General features: G+C 52.5%; 4 protein-coding genes across 4 annotated transcripts; 2 read left to right on the top strand and 2 right to left on the bottom strand.

Annotated features, from left to right (window-relative positions):
* Positions 1–201: 201 nt before the first annotated feature.
* PMC1_2 (plasma membrane calcium) lies at positions 202–5,314 on the bottom strand. The gene is made up of 3 exons (XM_062913364.1): positions 4,332–5,314; positions 1,542–4,262; positions 202–1,482 (listed from the first exon to the last, which is right to left on the bottom strand). The coding sequence occupies exons 1-3, from the start codon at positions 4,359–4,361 to the stop codon at positions 526–528; spliced, it is 3,708 nt and encodes a 1,235-aa protein (XP_062764768.1). The 5' UTR covers positions 4,362–5,314; the 3' UTR covers positions 202–525.
* A 1,713-nt stretch (positions 5,315–7,027) lies between these two features.
* On the bottom strand, positions 7,028–8,047 carry QC763_507755 (uncharacterized protein; the record flags this gene model as incomplete). Its single annotated transcript, XM_062913363.1, has 1 exon — positions 7,028–8,047. One exon carries the CDS (start codon positions 8,045–8,047, stop codon positions 7,028–7,030), a length of 1,020 nt encoding a protein of 339 aa, XP_062764767.1.
* An 874-nt stretch (positions 8,048–8,921) lies between these two features.
* Positions 8,922–9,656, top strand: QC763_507753 (uncharacterized protein; the record flags this gene model as incomplete). The annotated part of the gene is made up of 1 exon (XM_062913362.1): positions 8,922–9,656. One exon carries the CDS (start codon positions 8,922–8,924, stop codon positions 9,654–9,656), a length of 735 nt encoding a protein of 244 aa, XP_062764766.1.
* A 1,242-nt stretch (positions 9,657–10,898) lies between these two features.
* Positions 10,899–19,360, top strand: QC763_507750 (Type I Iterative PKS). The gene is made up of 9 exons (XM_062913361.1): positions 10,899–12,378; positions 12,433–12,522; positions 12,574–12,697; positions 12,751–12,863; positions 12,925–13,375; positions 13,445–17,076; positions 17,128–17,421; positions 17,477–17,892; positions 17,947–19,360. Exons 1-9 carry the CDS (start codon positions 11,185–11,187, stop codon positions 19,310–19,312), a joined length of 7,680 nt encoding a protein of 2,559 aa, XP_062764765.1. The 5' UTR covers positions 10,899–11,184; the 3' UTR covers positions 19,313–19,360.
* Positions 19,361–19,953: the final 593 nt, after the last annotated feature.

Here is a 19,953-nt window from a genome sequence, read left to right as displayed (position 1 = left end):
TTAACTCCACAAACAAGTGGTTTTTTTTTGGGGCCGTTGAATGTAGAAGCTCACCGAGTCACCTTTGGATTGTCACAAGTAATTTCGTCACCGACGTGGCATCTCACTACCCACCATCACATCACCAAGTAAAACTTCTTTTCACTCTTTATATTCATATTCCCATTCCTTCCCATCCCATCCCATCCCACCCACCACAAAGATACCAATCCGCTGGCGCTACACAAGAAAAGAAGCGTCAAAAGCGACGTCATTAAAAGAAGCCGTACTACCATCAAGTACCTATAAAACAGCAGCGGCCAGATTCATCTCTCCCTCATCCGACAACCCACATCGCAAAAGCAACGAAAAAAAACCAGGGGTATCCGTATGTATGTGTTCCCAACAACAAATCCTGCTAAGCCCATGTCAACCAAAAACAAAATTTCATCCCGAGTCCGTATCTTTTTTTCGCACGCAACACAAAAACCCCGCCATTATCGAAACCCCCCTGGCTCAGGAGGCATCCCCAAACTTGTAGTCCACCTAGGCCTTCTTTGCAACCCCTCCTGTGCCATTCACTGGCGCAGCCCCCTCGGGAGCAACATTGGTGGTGCTCCCTCCGGCAACCTTGTCCTTGACTTGCGTCTTCTTGTCGTGCATGTACTCTCTGAAACCCCGGCGAATATGTGTCGAGGCCCGCTTGCCGCGAATACTAGTCAGCGTCCTCAATGGCGGGCCAAAACGTTCGCTCTCGCTATCCGTCACGAGGTCCTTTGATTTCTGCGCTTCAGCATCCTCCGACGTCTTCTCCAAGTCATCCTTCTTCCTGCTCTTACGGAGACGGAGCTTGGGGAACTTGATGTGAGGAGTCAAGGCGGCGGCCCACGCATCAGGGAACTTGCGAATCAGGATACCCCAGGGGACGGAGATGGCACCCAGTCCAATAGAAATACCCCACTCCTTTCCGGTGAGAGGACGGATTCCAAAGGCGGCACCGCCCACGAAGATGATGAGGACCTGGCCACCGATCATGATCAGATTGATAACGATGTAAAACCGGTTGCGAGTAATGCCTTCAAAAATGTTGATGTGGTTATCAAGACGGCGGCTGTTGAGCTGGTTGAAGATCTGGAGCCAGACAAACGTGTTGAACACGAGGGTCTTCATGTGCTCTTGCTGATCGAGGTTGGTCATATCGTAGCCCATCAACGTGGGACCGGCAAAATGCAGGACGAGCGTAATGGCGAGCTGGCAGATGGCTTGACCGATGATCATCTTACCCATTCGAGTGTTGATCAGTGGGGCTGTCTTCTTGTCGGGAGCGCGGTTGAGAATTGAATCGGTGGGAGGATCAGTGGCAAGGGCAAGGGCGGCAAACGTGTCCATGATGAGGTTGACCCAAAGAAGTTGAACAGCGTTGAGGACGGATTCCTCCTTGTCGCTGGCAACTGCTGTAACGAAGGTGACGACCACGGCGGTGACGTTGACCGTGAGTTGGAACTTTGGAACATGTCAGCGTTGTTCATCACACAACAGAGACATCAGAGGAGCATACATACCTGCAGGAACTTCTTGACGGCGTCATTGACCGCACGACCCCAGCTGATACCCTTGACAATGGAAGCAAAGTTGTCATCCATGAGAATGATAGCGGCAGCCTCCTTGGCGACTTCAGTACCGGCGATACCCATGGCAAAGCCGATATCAGCCATCTTGAGAGCCGGGGCATCGTTGGTACCGTCGCCAGTGACAGCAACCGTTTCACCGAGATCCTTCAACGTCTTGACCAGAATACGCTTGTCCTCAGGACTGGAACGGGCAAGCACCTCGAGCTTGGGTACGAGCTCCTTCAACTCCTCAGGGGTCTTGCGACGGAAAACGGGGCCCTCCATGGCGATGCCGCCCTCCTTGGGATTGTAAATACCGCATTCCTTGGCGATAGCGCGACCGGTGAGCAGATTGTCGCCTGTGACCATGCGAACCTTGACGTGAGCACGCTTGCAGTCCTCGATAGCCTTCTTGACGGTGGGTCTCAGGGGGTCCTTGATGCCAAAGATGGCAAGGAGCGTCATGTCCTTGTGAACCTTGTCGAACTCAGCCGCTGTGAGCTCCGTCTGCCCAGCCAATTCCGGGGGCGGCCAGGACTCAAAGTCGCGGTACGAGGATCCAATTGTGCGGAGGGTTTGACCAGCATATGAAGTGATGGTCTCGGCGAACATTTCGCGGTCGTCTTCCGTCATGTCCACGGCGGAAAGCTCCTCGGAACTGGCATCGGCGATAACCTTGGAGCACTTGCCCAACAGAATCTCGGAGGCACCTTTGACGTATGCGCGGAACCTGCCGTCGGGGAGCTTGACGACGGTTGCCATGTACTTGACAGCCGAATCGAAAGGGACAACCTGGACAACGTTGGAATTGGCCCGCTCCTCCTGGACAGGGGCGGAGCCGAGGTGATCCCGACTGAGGACAAGCAGCGCAACTTCCGTCTTGGACCCAACAAATGTCTTCTCGCCTTCAGATTCGCCCTCAAAAGCAGTCGAGTTGACAGCGTTTGCCTGCACAAGAAGCCTCTTGATCGTGTTGCTCAAGCCCTGGGTGAATTCGGTAATCGAAACGTTGGGAACCGTGCTGGCAGCGGACTTTTCGGTCTTGATGCCAGGGTCGTCATCCAGAGGGGCGTCGGTCCCGCCAAAGCTGATACTTTTGCCAAGTGTTGTCGCTACCACTGTCATCTTGTTTTGTGTGAGAGTACCGGTCTTGTCGGAGCATACTGTCGTCGCATTGCCCATCGTCTCACAAGCCTTCAAGACGCGCACCAAGTTGTTGTCGCGCATCATCCTGGTGGTGGCAAAAGCAAGCGCCAGGGTGACAGCCAATGGCAGACCCTCGGGAACAGCAACGACGACGACCGTCACAGCAGTGATGAAGAGCCGGAGGAAGGTCTGGCCCTTTTGGTCAGGTGTATCCTGGCTGCCCGGGAGGGAGGCAAGAAACTTGATGAAAAGAACGACGAACAAGAGCAAAGCAGCACCACCACCAAACTTGGCAATGCCATCTGCCAGGCGGTTGAGCTTCTTTTGCAAAGGCGTGTCTTCGGTCTCGGTGTGCAAGGACATCATGGTGCGTCCGTAGCAAGAATTGACACCGACAGCTGTGACCAAAAAGGTGCCAGTGCCTTCATTGACCTTGCTGCCGGAGATGATGAATGGGTCGAGCTTCTCGATGTCGTGTGGTGCCTCTTCGCCTCTCGAGATGGCCTCGAGGATCCTGTACACTTCCTCGCCCGAAATCTTTTTCAAGAGATCTGATTCGCCAGTAGCCGAAGACTCGTCGCATTTCACTCCGTGCCCACTGATGAAGATGCCGTCGACCGGCACCATGTCACCTTGACTCAGATGCATGACATCACCCACCACAATATCAAAGACGGAGATCTCGGCAGACTTGCCGGAGCGAATAACCTTGACGGTGCGATCGTTGTGTTTCTTGTTGAGCTTGTTGAATTGCCGTTCCATTTGCCAGTCGTTCAACGTACCAACCACCACCACAATGATGATAGCGACCATGATGGCCACACCCTCGACCCATTCGACCTTGGCGCCCTCCTCAGCAGGGGGCTGGCCCGGTGCAACCGGCTCCGGTTCATGAGTGACACCAAAAGTCTGATACAGACCAAGCGCAAGCGATACAACGGCGGCGGCCGTCAGCAAGATCAAGATCTTGTCGTTGTAGGTGATCCAGGCGAGCTGCAGCAGCGATTTGCTCTTCTTCTCTGGCAATCTGTTCTCCTTGAAGATGCGCTTGCGGTCTGCAAAGGCGCCACCGGCATCGTGAGTTGAAGTTGTGGCATTGGCAGCAGCGGCAGCGGCGGCCGGATTGTCGCCCTTGACGGTGGGTTCAGTGTCGCCATGAGATCCATATTTTGGCACGCCCTTGGGCGCGACCTCCTCAAAGGCAACGGACGAGCCCACCGAGGTTTCGTCGACACTCAAACCGCTCTCGCGGTTTGTCTGCAGACCCTTTTCCAACCCAGCCAAACCACCGACGGCAAAGAAAGCATTGAGACTCTTTGGGTTGAAGAACTTGGCGAGATGTCCGGGGGAGTAGGCGAACTTGTTGTTCTCGACAATGAACATGTCCTCGGTGCCCGGGTCGGGCGTCAGGGCGTCTTCGACATCGAGGTGGAATTTTGAGCTTGCTTTGTGGTCGCCATTGCCGGTTGTTGTGGTCGCGGTGCTGGGCGCATCGCGTTCCTTGGTGGCGGGACTCAAGCCGGCCGACTGCAAGCACAGGGTCGGTCAGTGGTCTTGTATCACGACGCGCAAAAAAATATTCTACACATAACATACCTCATGTTTTGGTGGATCAGGATCCGCCATTGTTGCTGACGTGTTGAGATAAATGATATGGCGTGGTTGCTCGTCAATTGGGCAAACACATCAATGAAGGAGAGGGTGGTGAAGGTGGGTGGGTGATCTGGGCCCCGCGATGTGTTGTAGGCCGAAGAATTACCAAGTTGGGCTTCGTGTTGCAGTAATGACGCAATGCGTGTTGCCCAGGGGAAACGAAACTGGAGGCTGCAGGAATAAAAAGACAATCAGGGAGAAAGAAGAAGAGAGGCAGCCACGTCCCGTCACGATGCTCGGGGCTCGCACGATGATGGCATGTGGATTTTGCCGGGTGGGCAGATTTGTGGAAGGGAACAACAAAAAAACAAGGCACACTCTCCCCAGCCCAGAGGGAGCAGCAGCCGCCGCCCTCCAGCTTGTTCAAGAGATCAGTTGTTGCTGGGCCCTTGTCTTGCGATGAACTGCCCTGCCCCAATTCCCGTCCCTTGGCAGGGACAGACAAGCTCGACAAGCAATGGACCCATGCAACGGCCCCACAGTGTTCAGCACTGGGATGAGCAACGGTGAGCTCTGCCGTCCATTCGTTGCGGCGGTGTGACGGAAGCGCTGACGGTCTACCAATGACGCTGAGAGGCCCAGAGCTACACAGTGTCTAAGACGAAGCCAAGCAATGTGGCCCGGGAACTTGGCACGATGCAGGACAGCTGTTCTAGACCGACGTGGCCGAATTGGCACTCGAGTTTATTCGAAACTTGGAACTATCCGCTGCTCCGCGCGGTCATCTGAGCGGTATATTTGGCAGTCGACGCCCAACCGTTTATCTTTTATTTCGCGGGGGGCACGACCTGCAGCTCATGTCTGGCCATTTCCATACAAAGCTGGGGAATTGACAGACAGCGCCGCCAACTAAACTGACTAGACGATGAAGACCCGATCTCGTGGCCCCGAAACAAAACGGTACCCGAATTTAGAAGAGGGGGAGGCCTCGCAAAAAATCAAACGATGGGATTGGGCTCGAGCGACTGAGAGTGGGGCAGCCAATCGAAGTCGTTGAAACAAGCATGCATCTCCGCTCTGCAGATGGATCGTCATCGACTTGACCTCTTCGGAACATGCCGATGGCCAGAGATCTGGTGCCCCTGCCATGCTGAGCTCTGGATGTTTTACTTGCCGTCATGAATCGCACTTGTCGCCTCAGAAAACCGAACGCTTGTGGCTGCTTGCCACGTCTTTGCGACAAAAAAGTTTTTGTTCTGCTGATGAACGACTCTTTGTCACTCGGTCGTGGCTGAGTCTCGCGGGCGATGTTTGCGCGTGTCGTCCGGAGGGCCCAATTCCGCCAACATTTTTGTAGAAGTTGATGGCTGCGCAAAGTGATCCCAATTCGATTCATCCCAATTGGATTCTTCCCGAGGTAAGGTCAGTTTAAGGGAAGACGGAGATGGAGACGAGGACTGTGAGAAAGGCACCGTTTCCATTGGACCGGTGACCGCTGTGAGCTAAGGTATTTTGCCTTGCAGACTGCTTAGCTTATTACGTTTATTTACCTAACCCTTACCACACGACTCAGTCACCAGTGTTTGGCGAAGGCAGATGAACGGGATCAATGACAGCCCGCCTGCCCGTTACAGCCCATTAAATGCTGCCCTTCGCGATGGTTACAGCCGCTGCACTGCTCCGTGTCGTATACTGTACACGCTCACTGTCAGGTTCCCGAGGGACCTGGACGTGTTGTTTCCAAGCAAACTTGGCAGCCATTGTGACAAAAAATAGCGGATGGAATGGAACAACGGTCACCAATTTAGGCTTCAAGAGAATGTGACAGGCGCTCCGAAGCAAAGTTGACATTTGACAGGGAGCCACCTGTGACCTCACAGATGCCGATCGGAACGGACAGTGACGGCAATTGCCCCACTTTTCGCCGGCATTTGCAACGTCTACCGGCATTGGAGTCGGTGTTCACCGGTCTTGATGTTATTGGAGAATATCTACGTGAAACGAGGATAATCAGTCGGAAAAGTCTCGGAAGCCAACGTGGAACATTTCGCCAACCATGTCGTAATACACCTTTATTTGCCAGATTTGCATGGATTTGATATGCCTACCAATTTGTATTCGAGACAGTCGCACAAAGTGCACAAAGTGCATAATTACTGTGTAACATCATCGCGAACAACTTCGAAACGAACCAATGAGATGTGGTACCAATCAGAGGGAACACTAACTCCCAACTGCATGCATCAAAACATGGGGACATGAGCTGTTACGACACGCTGACGTCCTAGCAACGATGCGACACCGGTATGCCGCGATACACTAATCTGATGCATGCCGCCATGCTACTCCCCCGTTGCATCCGACATGTGCTCTTTGCGAGAATCGGATACTGTCATCAGGCCAACAGCATCAGACAATCCTCCACCACCGCTGCCCGGTTCAGTGACAACCCAATCCGGCCGTGTTTACACCCCGAGGTAGGTACAAAGCTAAGTCCAGCAATGAGGCTTTTGTATGTCTTAAGCAGGTCATTACAAGATACTACCAACAAGCCCTTGACCTCGCGGCCGAATTCCCCAATGGACCCCCCTACCTCCGCCATCCGGTCGACCAACATGAGGAACCCAACACATTGATGCATCGCTGTTGAATCTCATCAGAGAACTTCCCGAGTTTCCTGTCACCGAAAAGCTGAAAGATCAAGCGGGAAGTAGCCCAAGGCACGAAAGACCTCCACGGCAAACCTCGACACCAAGCCCGACAACATCCTTCTTTCCTCGATCTCGGATGCTAACAACAACCAAACAGTAACCTCCCCTGTCCTCTCTGACTTTGACCTCGGTCTTTAAATTCCCGCTATGCCACATCCCAAGGCGTACACAATCATCCAACTTGAACACGCCGTCGGGAACGTGCAGTGGCGTAGTCCGGAAGCGCAAACAGGGTTGGGGCTGGCGAAGGCGTCGGATGTGTACTCTTTTGTGTTGGGAGGGAAGAAAGATCTGACTTGAAAGAGTTAATAGTCGCTTCTGGCTCTTGAGTAGATTTGCCTGAGTTCCTGTTGACTCGCTTCCTGGCTGGGAAAGTGAAAAAGACGAGACTGAGGAAGGAGAGGTTGAGATGGGAGAGGAGACTGGGGATACTCGTTGAGAGTCGTCCATTGAGTATTGGGATTGAGATGGGGTGTCGCCACTGTGCTTGCGTGGATAGAGCGCCTCGGGTGCCGCAGGGGGTGTAAGTGGCGCGGGTCCATGGGCAGTTGAGCCATGTCGTAGAGACGCCTCCTTGAGCTGGTTCTGAAGAGATTCGATGTATCCCTGGTTCTTCTGATCTTTCTCGTGCAAGGCAATGATGGTGATATCATACGACTCCATCGATTTCTTGATGCCGGCAAGCTCATCCTCAAGGTGCCTCACTTTGCCATCGTTCAGCTTCTTCTCAGCCTTCCACTGGACAAATGACTGATCAGCCGCCTCGGCGAAGTAGGTCGCCCGGCTGCGCCAGAAGTCAACTTGGTATTCGCGTGAAGGTGAAGTATCGGTGACGAATGCTTGACTCTGCATTCGCTGTCTCATGCGGGATGGATCGGGGTGGCGGACCGAAGGCCACCAGCCAAAGTCGAAGATCTTGGTGTCGAAGCAAGCTGGGGCCAAGCCAGTGCGGTGATTAGAGGGATCGGCCAACATGGTGACTTCTTTGCTGACGTGAAATCTAGACATTTTGGCAAGCTAGCTTGCTGACTGATTGAAGTATATTGATGCTGTCAGTGAAAGGGTACGAAACCGAATGGAAATGTTATGACAGCGACGCTGGTAAGCTAGAATGGTAAGTATGCGTTGAGGATGATGATAGTCTGCGATGTCATGCCGAGGATGATGAAGAGTGAGGGGAGAGATGCAAGCAGTGTGAGGAGAGAAAGAGGCTGCTTGGCCGACGGAAAAGGGCACTGGAAGACGTTGGAGCAGCAAGAAGAGTTTGAGACAGTGGCAGAAATTTAATCCTATGAGTGCAAACAGTCATCGACAGGAGGGCTGGCACTGGGAGGTTGCCGGGTGTCAGCAATCACTGAGAGCAGACGTGCATCGATACAGATGGGAGCATCTACCTACTGCCTATGGTGGGCGCAGCACCACTGCACGCCTTCTCAATCTTTTACCCTGTCGACATTTCACCCTATCGACCTTCGCCCAGTCAACCTACCTTTTAACCTGTCAACCTCTACCTAACCCTGTTGACCATCGACATTTCACCCCACCACCTACTTGCCCACCACCTTTCCAGCCCCTCCATCGGGTCTCGTCAACCACAACAAGACCTCGACCAGCTTTCCGGTCGATCTTTCCGGCTTGAGCATCCCATGCTGATATATGTAGAATATAAAAGGTGGTAAGTTCCACCCCCCTCCTATCTGCCATCAGTTCTCCTTTGTTAACCAAACCAGTCAGTAATATCTCCACATCCCGTCGTTGTAACACCATTCGACTTGTTCTGTCACCAAGGCCTCACCGTCTCTGATAAGAACCCTTCCAACAGGGAAGTCGCTGAGCTCCCAGTATCTTACCCATCTTGTTGGTCCGCTGCCCTATCTTCACCATGGATCAGCTCGCTTTGTTGGCAGAACAGGGGATCCAAGAGCTAAGAAGCCAAATGAACGACGATAAACTCAGTGTTCTGGAGGTAAAACGAGATTTTGAATTACTTCAAGTCAGGATCAACGGGATGGAAAAGTTGATTGCCCATCGTGAAAGCTCAATCAAGTCGATGGAAACCAGCATCGACTCGCTCAACACAGGGACCGAGGAGGGGAAAAGAGAGGATATGGCTGGGGTTCCCAAATGCCAGAGCCATCAAGATCCCAAAGGGAGCACCTTAGACTATCATGAACGTCTCGACACTCGCGCTTCGCACACTGTCAGCATGCCAACTCTGACCGAGAGCCTGTTGGCGACTAATCCCAAAGCTCCCTTGGACATCCAGACTAGGATCGATCAGAAAGAAAGCCACACGTCCGCCTCAACCAACACGATCCATAGCTATGGTCCCCCGACCTCGCCAGATACGACTCAAATGTCCAAGACATTCTTCCTAAACCTCTCCGTGAGCGACCCGGATGACGAGGCAGTTGCAATGGTGCTACGATTGTGGAGCGATGAATCCATGAAAAGCCGGATGCTACAACACCAAGTCTCAGAGCTTGTGAACGCTCTTCAGGAGTCTGAGCGCCAGATTTCCGCTGTTCAGAGCCAAGAGCAGTGCAACGAGGGGCACATCAAGATGTTGCAGGAGCGTATGAGAGGATTCCATGGCCCCATTCCTCACACAGGTTAAATCACCACGATTCGCCGCCGTGGTTACGTCCAACCAGGGAGGTTTACTAGGTACCTACGCGCGTAAGTACCAATAGCGATGGACAGGATGAGAGATGCCAGAACATGAGCCACAGTCAGAGATATCAATGAAAGAATAAATCATTACTGTGCTCAAAACACAAGCTCGGAGAAGCAAACATGGAGGCCAAACAGCATGGATTGCATCAAACAGACGCAGCCTGTGGAATACAAGACAATGGAAACACCCACTGATCACAATCACCATAGTGACCCATCAAAGTGTTGGTCTGTTAGCTCAAATCATGAGATGAGCGATTTACCAGGCACACACAGGTAAGACTCCTGTCAGCTGTATCGAATTATTAAGATTACGCCATCATTCCCATTACTGTTAAGTCTCAGCCCCGATATCCGGCCATCTCAAGCCTCGGCCCGTCAAGATCGTGATACGTGGGACACTGAAGGGCCTGGGTTTTCCCAGACCCACACCGGTTTGCTCTTGGGGCTGGATTTTCTTACTGTTTTCTTTTTCAACCAACAACCAACAACTGTAATACTAATTTGTTTACCATTTTCTGGCCAATTTTGGCCTCACTTTCGCAGCCAGTGACTTTTCTAGGTCACCAGCCCAACATGATATTTCTTTTCTTTGATAACTCAACAAATCCAACCGACCTCTCTTGATCCTCCACCCACTAGGCAGTCATCAACACAAAACCCTGAGATAAAATACTTCTTCATTCTCTTCTCATCAGCACCCACTGACTTCAATCATTTCTCTACCGTCTCTCTTGGCAAGGTCATGACATCCCATCCCTCGGTTCGATCGACACCAACCCTGCACCATTCGTACCCACCGTAACACCAAGGGCCCCATTTCCGGAATGTACATGTACGCCTTGCCAAACTTCTGCTCCAGAGTCAAGATGTTGAAAAGCAGCTCCGTTATCAATATCAAGCCAGGTCGAAGTTGCTGATACTATTGGAGAGAAATGAATCAGGATGGCAAATGAGAAAGAAAAAAGCTGTTCGCATAACATGCTGCTACGGGCGCTACTGGTCTTACCTGGGTGCCACAGTACTTAGTGGGACGCAAGGTATTACAAATCACAGGTAACACGAGCCGACAGGAACACAGGTTCTCTACATCTCTGTTGTGAAACCTCAGCATCAAGATAATACGGAAGCTAATTGTTCCTTTTCGGACTAGATCTCCTAAATCCCGAGCCAAAACCTGCGGTCATCATGCAGAATGTCATGTTACTCCTCACCTTGGCGACCCAACAACAGTTTAGAACATCTGATTGCATTCCATAATGTCAAGATAAAAGGCTAGGGATGTCATGCAGTCCAATCAACGGCCGTCATCGATGTGATAGGCAAGCACATAACCTGCTGACTGCAGAAGAAGTTACCATTAGATCATGAGCTTTTGACATTTCACAAGCTTAGAACTTGTGCCAGCTCTTCAGCCACAGGGACGGACGCCGGCAGATGCGAGGGCACGATGCACGGCTTCAGTGGCCATGGATGACAAAGCAGGACACCCTCGTCAAGACACATATACCGGGGATTCCAAGGTCTTCCTCTTTCAGCTGTGGACGCCAGGCCTTTCCCAACTGCTTCTTGACCAACGCTGTACAGACTTCATCATGACCGACGCCGTCACTAATACCCATCCAGACACAAGGTTTGAAAATGGGAACCTGCTGTTGAAATCCTCAGAAGGCGGGAACACATCCACCACAACCTCCCTAGAAACTGGACCCACCACTCCCCCTTCCTCCAACAGTGACCCTCTTACCTGCCAGGCCCCCATCGCAATCTGCGGCCTCGCCCTCCGCCTCCCAGGCGGAATCAATGACGCCACCTCCTTCTGGGACGCCCTCTACAACGGCCGCGACATGCGCACCCCTACCCCCAAAAGCCGCTTCAACGCCCTCGGCTTCAGCAAAGAACACAGCTCCGTCGGCCTCGTCCCACAACACGGCTACTTCCTCGATCAAGACATCGCCGCTTTTGACACCTCTTTCTTCAGCTGCCGCAAGGCCGAGCTAGAACGAATGGACCCTCAGATTCGCCAGCTCCTCGAAGTGACGAGAGAATGTCTCGAGAACGCGGGAGAGACCCAATACCGAGGCAAGCGAATTGGGTGCTACATTGGGACCTTCGGGGAGGACTGGTTGTTGATGCAAGCCAAGGACAGCTTACAGGGCGGGAGCGGACAAAATGTCGGTCATATGGATCTTTTGCTCGCTAACCGGGTGTCCTACGAATTTGACTTGAGTGGGCCAAGCATGGTTATCAAGACGGGGTGTTCCGCTTCATTGGTTGCTTTGCACGAGGCATGTCGTGCGTTGCAGGCTGGCGATGCGGATGCTGCTGTTGTTGGTGGGTCAAGCTTGATCTTGACGCCGAAGGGGTACGAGATCTTGACTTCGGAGGGTATCTTCTCGCCTGAAGGATCTTGCAAGCCGTTTGATGCCACGGCGGATGGGTATGGGCGAGCTGAGGGGGTTAATGCTGTGTTTCTCAAGAGACTTGATGATGCGGTTCGGGATGGGAACCCTGTTAGGGCTGTGATCCGGGGGTCTGGGACCAAAGCTAACGGTCATAGCCGCGATGGTCTCATCTCTCCGGATAGTGCCACGCAAGCTGCTTTGATCCGGTCTGTGTATGAGTCTACGGGATTGGATGTCAAAGACACGGGATACATTGAGGTAAGCGAACCCTTTCAGACTCGCACGTGACGATGCTGATCGGTTTTCTTGCAGTGTCATGGAACTGGAACCAAGGAAGGTGACCGCAAAGAAGCCATCGCGGTTGCCGATGTCTTTGGCGGCGCAGGGATTCTAATGGGCTCAGTGAGTGTGCCTCCTGAGAACAACAACGCCTTTTGTTCTGACATTGCCTAGGTCAAAGCAAACGTCGGGCATTCCGAAGGGGCGTCTGGCTTGACGAGCTTGATCAAAGCGGTCTTGACGCTGGAAAAGAAAGTCATCCCGCCCCAGATCAAGTTCCACAACCCCGCTCCGAACAGTAAAATTCTCGGTCAATAGCTTTTCTCTGGCGACGAGACTGACGAAGCATAGTTCCTTTCGAGCAAGGTCGGTTGGAAGTGCCGATGAAACCAACTCAGTGGCCAGTCGACCGATCAGAACGAATCAGCATCAACTCGTTTGGAATCGGAGGGGCCAACGCCCACGTAAGTGCTATAACTTCCGTGGCAAGCCCTCTTGATCGAGATTCTAATCTTCCATGAACAGGTGATTGTCGAGACAGTCAAAGAATTCTGCCCAAGTCTGGTGGCAAGCCTGATCTATGAAAAAGCTCAAGACACCAGTTCCCCCTCACTTCTCCTAGTCTCCGCCAACTGCCCTTCTTCGCTGAAGCAAAACACCGACAACATCACCAACTACAACCACCAGCACCAAGACAACCTCAAACATCTCAGCTACACTCTAGCCTTACATCGGGAGCATTTGAGTCATCGCAGCTTCGTTATTGCTGGAAAGGATGGACCTGAAGAGCCAGTACCAGCCCGTAAAGCAGACGCCCAGCCACCCAAGGTTGTCATGGTTTTCTCCGGACAGGGTGCTCAGTGGCCGCAGATGGGACTAGAGCTACTTAGAATAGATCCAGAGTTTAGGAACGACATCTCGGTCATGAACGACGTGTTGCAATCCTTGGAGAACCCTCCGACATGGTCCCTGGAAGGTAAGATCACTGTCCCAGCTGACCCATGCCGCTAAGATGGAGAAGGACAACTGACTCCCTGTCGTGTAGATGAGCTCTCGAAGCGGCCAGAGGAATCCCAGATCTACGAAGCTGAATTCTCTCAGCCACTCTGTACAGCGCTGCAGCTCGCCCTCGTTCGGTCTCTCGCAGGGAAGGGCATTCACCCAGATGCCGTGATCGGTCACTCCAGCGGAGAAATAGCCGGTGCTTATGCAGCAGGAGTGCTAAGTTTGTCAGAGGCTATCATCATCGCATACTACAGGGGCTTTGTCATGAAGGAGAGCGTCCGGCCTGGTGCTATGGCCGCCGTGGGCTTGGGATCAGAAGATGTGACCCTATCCCTGGCTGATGGTGCAACAATTGCAGCAGAAAACAGTCCAAACTCAACAACAATATCCGGCGATATACCTGCTGTTGAGCAGACCATGTCGGCTGTCAGGAACAAATTTCCTGAAGCTTTCTGCAAGAAGCTAGCAGTCAATACGGCCTATCACTCGTCTCACATGAATGAACCCGCTACTCGATATCTGGAGCTTCTTAGACGAGAGCTTCCAGATGCCAACCAACAACGGAAACCAACTATTCCCTGGTACTCAACTGCTTCGGGAGATCTTCATGAGGACCCTATTGACCTCTCGTACTGGGCAACAAATCTCACCTCCAAAGTCAAGTTCCTTTCTGCGGCAAGATCTGTGATGGAGAGCCTTCCGAACTCCGTTTTCTTGGAGGTTGGACCACACTCTCAACTGAAGGGGCCACTGCGGCAGATTGTCACCCATAAAAGCGTTGCGTTTGAGTACATCCCTACGGCCATTCGCAAAGAAAACTCCAGCAAGACCCTCCTCACAGCATTGGGCTCCCTTTGGCAGCATGGACTGACCATCGACTTCGCCTCATTCCTCTCCGGCAAAGTCCTCCACGATCTGGCACCATACTCCTGGAACCACTCCACTCGTTACTGGAACGAAAGCCGGATCAGCAAAGATTGGAGGCAAGCAGAGTTCAGCCGGCATGCCCTCCTCGGCCGCCGCATTGAAGAGAGCTCTGGCCTCGAACCCTCCTGGCGTAATCTTCTCGACGTAGAAGACGAAGAGTGGCTTGCTGACCACAAGGTCAAGGGTGACATTGTCTTCCCCTTTGCCGGCTATGTCGCCATGGCGGGTGAAGCAATCCGACAGCTGACAAAAGTTGAGACTGGATACAGCCTGCGGAACATTGTCGTGCACACTGGCTTGCTGCTTCATCGGGGGAAAGCCGCTGAGATTGTGACTTCTCTTCGGCCACAGAGGCTGACAGAAAAAGCAGACTCGGGGTTTTATCACTTTAGCATATCTTCCTTTACGGGATCTGGCTGGATTAAGCACTGTGAAGGCCTGGTAAAGCCGGCGGCCAAGCGCTCAGTGAAGGTCGAGAATGCTCCAACTAGCCTCCCAAGAAAGGTATCCTCCCAAAAGATGTACTCCAGCTTTGGGAGAATCGGTATCGAGTTCGGTTCAACGTTCCGAAGGCTCAAGCACATCGAAGCATGTCCCGTTAACACCCTTGCTATCGGCCAAGTAGAGGCTCCACTGAACGGCCTGAGGGAGTCTTCCTACCACATCCACCCCACCGCACTGGACGCATGTTTCCAGATGATACTGGTGGCCATGGCAAAGGGAAGCGGGAGGAACATTAAGAAGCTGGCTATCCCTTCTTTGATCGAGGAAATCGATGTGCACGCCTCCCTTACCGCCACAACACCGTTGGCTGTCGAAGCGAAAGCTTCCATCGACCCAAAACGCACCGAGGTAAACGCTCGAGGTCCTGATAGTAGTCTTGCCCTTCGACTTCGAGGCTTCAAGCTCTCGCGTCTGGACGACGACGAGAAGGTTGATGTCGACAGACACGCAGCTTGTCGCATAACATGGCATTCGCATGTGGACTTTGCCAAAAAGGAGGCTCTCATTATTCCGCCAAATACCCCAGCCACCATGCCTAAGAACAGACTTCTGGTTGAGGAGCTCGCGCTGTTGATGTTACTCGACATGGAAGAGGCATCCCGCGCCATGGAACCAGAGGCTGAACACCTGAAGATGTATAAATTGTGGCTTCAGCGATGTCGCCTCGGGGCACTTGAAGGCAGGTACCCGGTCCTCGGCAGCGAAACTGTGTCCAATTTCCTCGGCCTAGAGATATATGACCGGAATACCGCCATCAAGAGTCGATTGAGCAAACTTCAGGACCGCTCCCCAGAAGACGGTATTTGGAAAGCAATGCAAAGGGTCTACATGAACAGCGAGTGGCTCTTGAAGGAAGACATCACAGCCATTGAGCTTCTCATTCACGACGGTCTACTCAGAGAACTCTACCGAGGCATGACCTTTGACGTTTCCCCTTTCGTCAAGTCTCTCTGTGTGAGCAAACCCGGACTCCGCATCTTAGAAATCGGCGCCGGCACTGGTGGAACCACTTCAGCAATCCTCGAAGGAATCGTGCTCCCAGGTCAAAAGCCCCCTTATGCTCAGTACACCTTTACCGACGTATCCGCAGGCTTCTTTCCTGAAGCTCAAGCCAGGTTCAAGGATCAACCGAACATGGAGTACAGGGTACTTGACGCATCTAGCAATCCTCTCGAGCAGGGCTTTGAGCCTCAAAGCTATGATCTCATCGTGGCCGTCAATGTCATCCATGCGTTGCCCTCGCTGCATGAGTCCCTCTCTGGACTTAAGACTCTCCTACGACCAGGAGGTCAGCTCCTGTTGACAGAAATCTGTGGTCACACCTTTGTCCCAGGATTGGTCTTTGGCTATTTTCCCGGCTGGTGGCTGGGGGCAGCTGACGACCGCAAGTGGGCACCGCATGTGTCTGTTGCACGTTGGGACACTGAGCTGCGGGCGGCGGGCTTTTCAGGGGTTACTACCACGGTGCTTGACGCGGCTGAACCTTTCCACATGTGCACCACACTGCTTGCTCAAGCACCCCCGGTACATCAGCTTGCCGAGATCGCTGCTGGAAAGATTGCTCTCCTTCACGACGATCCCGATTCCCCGGTAACCAAGAAGCTCATATACGGCCTTGAGTCTGACCGCTACGAGGTCCTTAAAGTGAAGCTAGGAGAGGAGCTGCCCCCAAACATGCTTGTCATCTCAACACTGGACCACGAGTCGCCCTTTTTCGAGGATATCTCCCCAACCCGATTTCAAGCATTCCAACGCCTCTGCGAGGGGTACAAGTCCGAAGAGCTTCTCTGGCTGATGCCCCTGACGTCCTCCCCTGGATGTGAGAATCCACGCGCAGGCCAGACCCCTGGAGCATTGGGCGTCTTTCGCAATGAAAACTCACTCCCGTTTTTCACACTTGAAATTGCAGACGACGAGCCAGATTTCGCGCGGCTTGTGATAGATGTCTTGAAGAAGATTGTGGAGCGGGACGACGGGCGTCGTGTTGAAGAAGACCGCGTGTTTGTTGTTCGAGGGGGACTGGTGCAAGTACCTCGCTTGGAGTCGATTTCTATCCTTACAGACACAACTACTGAAAACCATTCGTCTGCTTCAAATACGGATGCCATCGCTAAGCGGCTTGAGTTGGGCCAGGTGGGGACGCTATCTTCACTTCGTTGGAAGACATATCTTGTCGACAGTGACGGTCTTGGCCCTGATGAGGTGGTGCTTGAAACCAAAGCTGTTGGGCTGAATTTCAAGGTAGGTCGTTTGTGCTAGTCCGTCATGAATCCTTCAGCTAACAATCGTCAGGATGTCGTGGGTGCCTTAGGGTTGATCGACTTTGGATCCGACGAGATTCCGATTGGCGTCGAAGTGTCAGGCATTATCTCTCAGGTTGGAGCGAACGTCAAGCATCTTGTCGTTGGTGATCGAGTGGCAGGCTTCAACGGAAACGGTTGCTTCTCAACACACGCTGTCCTCCATGGCCTAAACTGTGTGAAAATCCCCGACGACATGCAGTTTGAACAAGCGGCTGCTATTCCTGTGGTCTATATTACAGTTTTCTATGCCCTCATTGAAGTGGCCCACTTATCAGCCGGTCAGGTAAGTTGTCCCGTTGGACTCAAGCGAGTCGCTCAACATTCCTGACGCTTTATAGACTATACTCATCCACTCCGGATGTGGCGGCGTAGGGCTTGCTGCCATCCAGGTCTGCCAAATGATCGGTGCCGAAGTGTTCGTTACCGTCGGCTCACAAAAAAAGGTCAACTATGCGATGGAGAAGTTTGGACTTGCTCGAGATCAGATCTTCAACTCCCGTAATGATAGCTTTGTTGAGGGAATCATGAGAATGACCAAAGGCCAGGGCGTAGACGTCGTACTAAACTCTCTTTCTGGCCCTCTCCTTCATGCGTCATGGAAATGCGTCGCCGAAATGGGAAAAATGATTGAGCTGGGCAAGTTGGACATCTTAGGACGCGGTACACTTGACATGGAGCCGTTTTTGCAGAACAGATCGTTTGTTTGCGTTGACTCAGCAGCGTTGGCGCTGAAAAGACCAGCAATTATACAGAGGTGAGTCAACAACTCCAAATAGGCCGAGATCCAATATCTTCTAACAATAATTAGGTCACTGAATCAGGTTTTCCAATGGATGTCTGAAGGAAAACTGAGGATACATGATCGAATCCAGATCTTTGATGCAGACGAGGTGAAAACAGCATACTGTTGGCTTCAAGACGCTGATCACATTGGCAAGGGCGTCGTCAAACTGCCGGACAATCTCGACACAATTATGGCCGCACCGCTGGAGAGAAGAGTCTGCCAATTCGACCCCAATGCTACGTATTTGCTGTCAGGTGGTCTCGGTGGATTGGGCAAGTCGATAGCAACCTGGATGGCGGAGCGAGGTGCTGGGTGCATCATTTTCTTAACCCGAAGCGCAGGCATCAGTCAACAAGACAAGGACTTCATCGTGGAACTGAGAAGCCTCGGGTGCCTTGGTATCCCCGTGGCAGGATGCGTTGACAACATGCAGGATGTCAAGCGTGCTATTGCTCAGGCGCCTACCCCCGTCCGGGGTGTGATGCATCTGGCAATGGTTCAACGAGAAGCTCCAGGAATCACTTTGAGCCATAAAGACTGGCAAGCAGCCGTGGCTCCAAAAGTTGATGGCGCATGGAACCTGCACCATGCTCTCTCTGACATGCCACTCGACTTTTTCTTGATGACAAGCTCAGCTTTGACTATTGCCCATCAACCGGGAGAAAGCAACTATGCAGCGGCCTGCACGTTTCTCGAGTCCTTCTCTCACTATCGGCGAGGACTCGGTCTGCCATCATCGGTGCTACTGGTTGGTCCGATCTCTGGGGCCGGCTTCATTGAGGAGAATCCGGCAGCGATGAGAAAGGTCCAAGGATCTGGCTTCCATCTCTTGACAGAGAGGGAATTTCTTGATTTCGTGGAATTCTCAGTACAACATCAAAGACCACAGAGCGGTGGCGATGAGCTCCGGTGCAGTGATGATGGTCACATCGTCATGGCTGTTCATTCCGAGGTGCCGTTATCAGATCCGAAATGCCGGACACCTTGGCGACGAGATCCGCTGATGGGGTCACACCACAACATTGTTAGTGAAGCAGAAGCCGGTGTATCAAAAATCGGCACTTCCCTCACCGCGGCCGAAGAGCTGGCTTTTCGGGCTCGTGGCAATCTGACTGTCCTGGAAGAAGCGGGAGCGGCGGATGTTTTCGGTCTGGAGATTGGAAGACGAGTTCGAGCTATCATGATGTTGGACGATCAGGATGTAGATGTTGGGAAGACGCTGCAACAGCTAGGGGTGGATTCTCTGATGGCAGTTGAACTACGTCGTTGGTGGAAACTGACGTTTGGCGTTGAGGTGACGACTTTGGAAATCATGGGTGGTGGCACGTTGCATGATTTGGGCACTGCAACCATCAAGAAGATGAGGAGGTTGATGGACGAGCAATCTTAATGGGAGGCACCTACATGCTGGTAGCTACCTATAATAAAAAAGGAAAGAACGGTTCGGTTGTCTCGGTATATGTGGCTGCAGCTTCCTGCTTGAGGGCCGCGGACTCTACCAACATCACACGATCCTCTTCACAATAAGGTCCCCCATGCTCCATCTCTTACTCCATTTGCCATCTACGCACAGAGGGTTATTACTGCTATTCAACCAACAGCTCTCGTGAAGATATTCAACTCACATTATAGTGCCACAGGCCCACGGAACCAAGCACTGCCAACGCAGCCAGGCAATACCGTCCCAGCCCAGTCCTCCTTGAACATCACCCATCAGCGCTGACCAAGTAACTGTCAATATCGACACTGCAACCAACAAGAGAACAGTCCACCACCACACAAGCCCCCAATATATCTCCTCCACAATATAGAACCCCCATTCAGTGGGAATGTTGAAGTGATCATGCGCCTGTCCATCCCATCTTAGTTCAGCCCAGAGCTTCTTCGGCAACATCTCGACGACCATCGGTCCCAGGTGGTCTCCAAGATTGAGGAAAGAGTGCATGAAAATATCCTGTGGGATGGGTAAACCTCCAACTCGGGAAGGACAAGGGCGGAAGGCGTACGCCTGCATTAACACCTCTTTCGCTG

Source organism: Podospora pseudopauciseta (genome assembly GCF_035222475.1).
Source record: "Podospora pseudopauciseta strain CBS 411.78 chromosome 5 map unlocalized CBS411.78m_5, whole genome shotgun sequence".
In the NCBI taxonomy this organism is placed as follows: domain Eukaryota; kingdom Fungi; phylum Ascomycota; class Sordariomycetes; order Sordariales; family Podosporaceae; genus Podospora; species Podospora pseudopauciseta.
Note: the sequence above shows the minus strand (reverse complement) of the source record. Positions and strands in the feature narration are given on the sequence as shown.

Coding starts and splice junctions, on each gene's coding strand:
- QC763_507750 (XM_062913361.1), top strand. CDS start 11,185: ATGGATGACAAAGCAGGACACCCTCGTCAAGACACATATACCGGGGAT. Junction 12,864..12,924: donor TCGGAGGGGCCAACGCCCAC/GTAAGTGCTATA, acceptor TTCCATGAACAG/GTGATTGTCGAGACAGTCAA. Junction 17,422..17,476: donor CCCACTTATCAGCCGGTCAG/GTAAGTTGTCCC, acceptor GACGCTTTATAG/ACTATACTCATCCACTCCGG.
- PMC1_2 (XM_062913364.1), bottom strand. CDS start 4,361: ATGGCGGATCCTGATCCACCAAAACATGAG. Junction 4,263..4,331: donor CTGATCCACCAAAACATGAG/GTATGTTATGTG, acceptor CTGTGCTTGCAG/TCGGCCGGCTTGAGTCCCGC. Junction 1,483..1,541: donor CCGTCAAGAAGTTCCTGCAG/GTATGTATGCTC, acceptor CATGTTCCAAAG/TTCCAACTCACGGTCAACGT.